Below are 7,827 nucleotides of genomic sequence, written 5' to 3'. Positions count from 1 at the left end.
ATCTTAAATGGCCCAATGCAGAAGAGAAACCATGAGGCTGACTACACAGAACTAAGGGAGAAAGGAAGTAGGTCAGAATGCAGAACAAGCCAAAGAAAGGGTGGATCCTTAACACAGGATGGCAATTCTAAAGCTACTGAGCAGTGAGTTATATTAGGATGCCAATGTGCAGGGCTAGAGTTATAAATAAATAATATAAAAATATTGTGATTATTGCCATTTCAATTCTATGGTCTTATACCAAACTTATCAGTACATTAAATGCAGTTTAAATAACACGATGCCTAAATCCATACTGACAAATCTTAACACATGCATTCACTAACAAACAATTAATGAGCACTTGCCAGGAATCATACTATTATGACACATTTGTACATTTAGGTACATTTGTAAATGGAGGAAAATGACAAACTCCTCAGTATAAAAAAGCAAACTTCCACAAGTGAAAAAGGCACACAGAGCACGTAATTAAGAATTTATATGGCAATCATGTACGTGATACAACCAATTCCTTGTGTGTTTTTAAAATACAGGTAAAGAAGTACTGTAAAATAGAATAAGGTTTTGTGGCGATTACTGGAGACAACTACTGAATGACGGCAAAAGCCATATGAGATCAAGGCCCTGTACCCAAAGTGTTATAAACAGAATTCCTGCACAACAGAAAGAACTGTTGAAGACCACTTCCAACATATGTCTGTCTATGTTTGTTGCAGCACTATTTACAATAGCAGAAAAATGAACCACCCAAGAGCTCCCGAAGGGAAGACTGGATAAACACAGTGTGATACATACACACAACGGGACTGGGAGTGCTGGGTGCAGAGTGGGCCATACACACTGGGCTACGAAGTGGGAGAGAAGTGAGGACTCTTACTGTGTAAAGAGTTAGTCTCCTCCCAGGGGGCGGACAACAGAGAAGTGGGTGAAGGGAGACATCGGTCAGTATAAGACATGACAAAATAATAATAATAATTTATAAATTATCAAGGGTTCATGAGGGAGGGAAAAAATGAGGAGCCCTTACTAAGGGCTGGGGGGGGGGTGTTTTGAAAAGGATGATGGCAACAAATGTAAAAATGTGCTTGACACAATGTATGTATGTATGCATTGTGATAAGAGCTGTACAAGCCCCCCAATAACATGATTTTAAAAGGAACAAACAAAAAAAGTTACAGTCTCGGAACCTGACCTGGGCAGTTCTACCCTGCCCTGTAGGTTAGCTATGGGTGAGAATGTACTCATTGATAGAGAGATTGAGTTTTTAACAAAAAATAGGATACTAGATAAAGAATAATAAGAGTTCTCAAAATATACTGTGGAAAAATCTATAGGGCATTATGCTGAGTGAAATCAGGCAAGCACGAAAGGACAAAACCCTGCAATGACCTCACTATTACAAAAAGACAAGAACAGGTTTACATATTGAAACTAATGGTCACTAGTGGTTACTAGGGATAGGGATTTGGGCGTGGACTGCTCTTCAGACAATCACCATGTATTACCTCTAGGGATGGGATACATAATAATGTGTCTGAAATGCACAACTGGACCAAAGTAACCAATGTCACTAATCAGCACCCAAGAACAATGAACAATTTTGGTAATTGCTATGCATATAAGACTGCGCAACAACTAAAGAAATAGGCATGCGGCTACATGGGTCTATGTATATGCATTCATATAAATGTATATGTATACATGTGGGCATATCATACACGTGTATCTATATGCTAGGTGTATATGTCAGTGCATATAATATATAGGCATCCCTGTATTCGTATAAAGGCTTTTTTTTTAATTCATGGAAAAATTCTGTTATCTTTTAATCCCAGTTTTTCATGAGCTTTTAAAAGCTCCCTAGTATACAATAAGGCACACAGGGGCCCACATACATGGATACTTCTTAGACTTAGACTTCAAACACCTCAAATGATTGGTTTATGGGGATCTGAAGGCTTAAGACTAAAGTCTTGGGGGACAATTCAGGCAATTGACATAATGCAGTATGAAAAGTTTATGTTCTACATTCTAACTTGGTGAGTGTGCCTGGAGTCTTAAATGCTTTCGAGCAGTCAATAAGATATAGCAACGGGTGTCTCTATATTCAGAATGAAAGATAAAGACAGACCAGTGAGTCCGAGAGGAAATTCATCCACAGGATGATTAGTCTACAAGAACCACAAACTCATCTACACTAAGACTGAAGGGCCCAGTTACCACCTACGAGTTGCCTCTGATCAGGAACAGAGAAGACAAATCTTGATACAAGGGAAGCAAAACGTGGAGTGCAAGTCAAACTCTCCAAAAGCCAAGACTTAATGAACCAGTTGAGTCTGGGGGATTCCCTGAGACGATCACCCTCTCTTTTAATTCTAAGACAAAATAATGTCATGAGGTCATCTTTCAGCTAAGTAACAGACTGGCGCATAAGAGGATACAAGATGTGAATATTATGCTGCTTTAAAAAGCCATATTCCATATGAGACACAAGGATGAACATTTACTCGAAAGCAAAGAGCGGAGGGCAAGGTGGTAGGGAAAGTAGAGTACGGGAAACAAGACAGCCAGACTGAACATTGCAAGAAAGCTGACAGACCGTGAAGAATGTAACCAGGAACAAGCTATGTAGAGAGACAAGGCTAAACGGAAACCGAGTTTGCGGTGCCAACTTTCACTGAAAACACAACGAGACAGTTTAAGTAAAATCAAACAAACAAAATTAACAAAAACCTCCCAACCTGTTACATTGTCGCAACTCCTGAAACAACAAAAACAGTGAATTAGTTTTATTCATTTCCACTGTTCTATTAAGAATGAAATATACATTGATGAGCAAAAAATCCAAAACAAAAACTTCCGATTTCCTCAAATATGAAGTCTGTGATGGAAAATGTATATGCATATAGAAATAAAAGTCAACATACATATTCAGTAATAAAAGGAATTGTTGAACTCAAAGAAAAGGCCTAAGAGAGCAAGAACAACATGGATTTTGGAAGCATGAGACTTTACTGAATATCTGAGTCTGTTTTCCCATTTGTGAAATGGGGTAATACTAGGAATGTAAAAATTAAATGTACAAACTGTATCTCATATCCTTTCATGTTTTCTCACTTCAGACCACAAAACCTTTTGGCATGCTTGGGCCACTGTATTGGTAACTGAGCTGTAAGAATTTTTGTCATATAGGAATAATTACTACTTAAAAATATACACTGAAAAGTGATACATCCTGAGGCACTAATAACCAGGACAGAAAAAAAATTCTAAAATCGATTGTGGTAATAACTGTACAACTCTTGATATGACTGAACTATTGAAGTGTATGATGTGTGGATTAGGTCCCAATAAAACATTAAGTTACACACCAATAGCTGTGAGAGCTTGCTTGTGCTATGCTTCACCCTTTGACGAGGCTCTGAGGTCACCAACAACCATCTTGTCGACTCTTTCCTACCCCAAGGACTCTGGATTTCTGCTCATCCTTGTTACAACACCTTGGGAAGAGCTTTTACATCTCAGCACCACACAAAGATCTTCCCCGACTATACTCTCTAAAATGAGTCCCCCCATTATTCCCTTACAGGATCCTGTGTTTGGACAAACCTCTTCTAACAATTTGTACCTGCTTATTTACTCGTTACCCTGTCTCTGAGCAACAAGAAGATACAGGCTGGACTTATCAACCAGCCTTGCACTGAATAGGTTGTTGTTTTAAATCTTTAACCCTTGGTATGCCATCTCACTCCCTCTTTTCCTCCAAAATAAAGAAATTCCAATGCCAAGCATCCCACCATCTGCCAACCTAGAAATAAGCCTGCTTTGCAGACTCCTAGTGCCTAGTGTTTGCTTATTTATCTAAAATAATTACTTACTTTCTGAGAAGTGAAGTTTTATTTCCCCAAAATTCTTTTATTATATGTGGACAAGCTAGTACAAACACAAGTTCATCTCAAAGCAAAATATGTTCTTTATGAGCTATGGTCTTGTGAATAACCACTTCTTTGTCTCTCAAGTTCGTCACACTCCTCACCATGGGTTGAACCCTCAAAGCTTCATATGAACACAAAGAAAAGTCAACACAGACAAGGTAAGTCTTATAGGATAATGTCAATGAAAGTGCTTTTGTTAAAACTATACAATAACATCTAGAAGGCCAGTAGGCCTGTGCTAATTTTGCCTACTCTTCAACAAAGATTTTCATGGGAAATTAAGCTATACAATACTATACATCTCTGCATTAATTTCACTGCACAAAATTCCCAGGTACTCAGTGATACCCAGTCTGATGTTTTTTCCATTTCCAATTTTTCCTTTCTTTCCCCTAAAATTGCTGTTGATTTGGACTCATAGGGACACAAAAGAACAACACAGAACTAGTCCATAGGGTTTCTAGGCTGCAAATCTTTAGAGCAGGCTGCCATATCTTTCTCCTTACAGTGGGTTTGAACCACTGACCTTTGAGTTACCAGCCAAGTGTTTAATTCACCGCACCACTAAAACCCAAACCTAGGGCCATGGAGTTGATTATGACACATGGGGACCCTATATAAGGTTTCCATGTCTGTCAATCTTTATGAAACCAGGAAGTCTCATCTTTCTCCCAAGAAGCGGCTAGTAGCTAACAAACACCCCACAACCACCAGGGCTCCTAACTAGTAATGGAAGGCGTCGTGGTTTTGTATGTCATCCGTGTGCAGCAAATAGGGGTCCTGAAAACTAGGCCCTCTTTCGTAAATTAAATATGAACAACAGTTTTGAAAAACATCAGTTTTGGTAAAATTACATTGCTGAGAAATTTAGTTTGTAATATCTTGGAATAAGTTCAGAAAGCCACGTTTTCTGCTGCTCTCGGTCTGGACCTGATAAGTCAAACCACTACCTGGCAGAAAGTTTACAGAGAAAGAGACACCACTCAATCACAACCCCTAACTCCTCTACTGAGTCTTTCACCTAATACGGTATTTCACTGGTTTCTATGTCTAGCACGCCTTAGCTACATTCAATCAATGGGCGGCGGGTGTGCGTGTGAAGTAATAAGTGGAATATAAACTTAAAACATAGTTTCAAAAGCACCTGGGCCAGAGCAACACATTGCCATTTGTTTAGACACCCCTCACCCCACTGCCGGCCCATCCCCTAGCGCCATAACCCTTTCACAAGTTAAGGTTCTGATGTTCTTTTTGGCATCTGTGAAACATTTAGTTGGCTTCCAATTTCCTCTGTATTTGCCAGAAAATTGTTAAACTTCCAAAAAGTGTTCCCTGAGTTGTCCAACATTCCCAGACTCTCATTTACCGCCTGGAGGCGTCCTTACTAATTTTAGATTCAAGGATCTCTTCCGTGAGCAATTAGCCACCCAGAGTCCCCACCCCTATCCTGCTTGGACACCCAGCCACACAAACACTGAGTAAACAAATGCAGCCAGCAACGGAGTCAGAATCCCGGTCAAGTGTACAGGGCAGCTTTGACACTTTAATAAACAGGTCGATTGGAGACCCTTTCAAAAGAAATGTTGTTTGCCTTTCTCCTGAAAAAATGAGCCCGAGAAACAGCAGGAGAACAACCAATAGAAAAGACTCAGACAAAAGGCAGACTGAGAGCTGGGACAGAAAGGGAGACACAGTGGAGACAGAGACTGAGCCAGAGAGAGGCTGGGGACTGGGAGGTGACAGGGACAGAGGGACAGGCAGACACCTCAGTAAAGAGTAACTATGAAGGTGGGTTTCTCCCTCTGTGATTTCAGCAGCCTGAGATGTCTCTGATCATAACAATCCACATTACAGAAAAGAGGAAAGTCATGAAAGCCGTTTCAGCGGTTCACTGCCGATTGCCAAACACCGATTTTTCCTGCTCCTCCTTTAAAATCTCCCCCATCATATACACCTTTTAGACATACTTCTCAGCTTTTCTCCCAACATGGGGTACCCAGGGACCCAGCAACTGGACTCAAGGAGCTGAAACCCCCCGGCGCACTCTTAAATGTCGATGAGGTGTGGTCCCCTTACCTTCAGCAGCACCACGTCCACAGTCCTGTCCACCTTCGAGATGTCACACAGGCTGTAGCGCCTCTTGTGCCGTTCATACATTTTGCCCAAATGCAGAAGGGGGGAGACGGTGTGCCCACTGTTAATGTGAGGGGACCAGGATGCTCCACACAAGGCCAGAGTCCCAAATTCCCAAACAAGGTTGAGATCTGTCTTCTAGGCTCCTTTCTGTGTAGTGTCCTCCACAGGTCAGATGATAAAAAGGAAACCCAGCAGAATCCAATTCCTGGAACTGAGAACTTTCTGGCACCTTCGGAGCGCTGCGACGATGAACTTACAATTCATAATATAAACAATAAATGGCTGGTGATGCTCTACTCTGTGCAAATCTTGAGCGGAAGAGAAGCACACTGTTTCCATCACTGGCAATAACTCCAGCAGAAAAATTAAAAATTAACTGGCAAAGCATGATAGCCGACACAGGTGGGGGGAACCCAAAGGAGGCAATAAAAATCCAGTATGCACGATGCCAGAGAAAGAGAAGAGCGGGGAAAAGAGGAGGGACGCCTATGCTAAAGCACTGGTATGAAATAATTCTCTCGAAATCCTGGCCCACTTTAAAAAAATTAGTGAGAGAAAGAACTGAACATAAGAAAAAACAAGCTGTCCTTTACATGGGTTTAAAAAAGGACAAGATTTTAAAAAAAGAACCCTGCAGATTCTTTACAAAGTAACTAGTTTTTGTCTCTTGCTCACCAGGCAGTGGAGCGTGGTTCTGATTTAAGTTGAAGATATCTAATGGGAGCAGAGTAGAAGGGGAAATTCACCCCTCCTTCTGCCCTGTCCCCTCCCTCCCTCCTTCCTGCAGTGAGCCCTTCCCCGCCCCATCCTTCTTCCTCTCCTCTTCAGGACGTCACTACTTGCCCTTTCAGCTCTGTACCAGCAGCCTTGAAGATGTGAAAACCTAATTGCCGTGGTGGGAACATGATTCATCCACAGGCGAAGAGGAGAAAAACAAGGCTTCCTTTTCCAACCCGTTTCCTCCTCCTCCTCCTCCTCCTCCTCCCCCGGCCAGCCCCTATGAAAAAGGCTCTGTCAGGCAGTGCAAGATGCAACTTGAGTGCTTTGATGTCAGGGTAGCAGTGGTAATAAAGCAAGGGGGATGTCATCCTGAACAGGGCAAACAAGGACCACATGCTTTTCTCTCGCCGTGAACACAGAAAATCGAAACTAACAATGCATACACAGCACTGCTCTGCCAAATGCAAGCCAATGATTTAATGTGAGAAAAATGTTAGCCACTAGTCCAGGACCATGGCTCCAGGATCCCAAAGTGACTTAATAGAGCCTGACACGGTTGAAAAACTGAGGGGTTTTGTTTGTTTGTTTTTGAGGAGAGGGGTAAATGGTCTTTAAAGAAAACCAAAGAGAAAGGGGGAGTGGTGTGTGTGTGTGTGTGTGTGTGTGTGTGTGTGTGTGTGTGTATGTGAGAGAGAGAGAGAGAGAGAGAGAGAAGGATCACTTGGCTGGAGCTTGTAGCTCCTTCACCGAGTTCATTCTCATTGGTTCTCAGATCCCTCATCTGCCTGCTTTCTTAAGATCCCAGTCCCCCGAGACCCGCCCTCTGACCTGTGCAGGGGCAGGCTGGCCTATTCCAGAATTCAGGCTTTCGTTTCAGACATTCTCTCATTTGGATCACATATGATTTGGGTGGGAGAAGGAACTCAGGGATCTAAAACAAGGTTTCCTCTCTCCCAAGGCTCCTTCCTCAAGTGGCCCGAGAAGCCCCTTACTGCACCCGGTGTGTGTAAACGAGGGGTGCACAACAAAAAAA

General features: G+C 42.0%; 1 protein-coding gene across 12 annotated transcripts in view; it reads right to left on the bottom strand.

The window, feature by feature from the left end:
- AKAP13 (A-kinase anchoring protein 13) overlaps positions 1-7,827 on the bottom strand; it is a 312,203-nt gene that overhangs the window by 123,172 nt on the left and 181,204 nt on the right. The window contains exon 1 of one of the 12 annotated variants that reach the window (XM_045296501.1): positions 6,015-6,687. The exons of 10 other annotated variants lie outside the window; for them this stretch is intronic. In XM_045296501.1, coding sequence (XP_045152436.1) covers positions 6,015-6,095 — 81 coding nt within the window. In that variant the 5' untranslated portion in view covers positions 6,096-6,687. Of the gene's footprint in view, positions 1-6,014; positions 6,688-7,827 lie in introns of those variants that run through there. One more of the 12 variants, XM_045296502.1, reaches the window with a different exon arrangement.

The sequence above is a fragment of the Echinops telfairi genome, unplaced genomic scaffold, assembly GCF_000313985.2.
Source record: "Echinops telfairi isolate 266 unplaced genomic scaffold, ASM31398v2 ScPeMD7_7409;HRSCAF=8447, whole genome shotgun sequence".
In the NCBI taxonomy this organism is placed as follows: Eukaryota; Metazoa; Chordata; class Mammalia; order Afrosoricida; family Tenrecidae; genus Echinops; species Echinops telfairi.
This window is presented reverse-complemented; position numbering and strand designations above follow the sequence as displayed.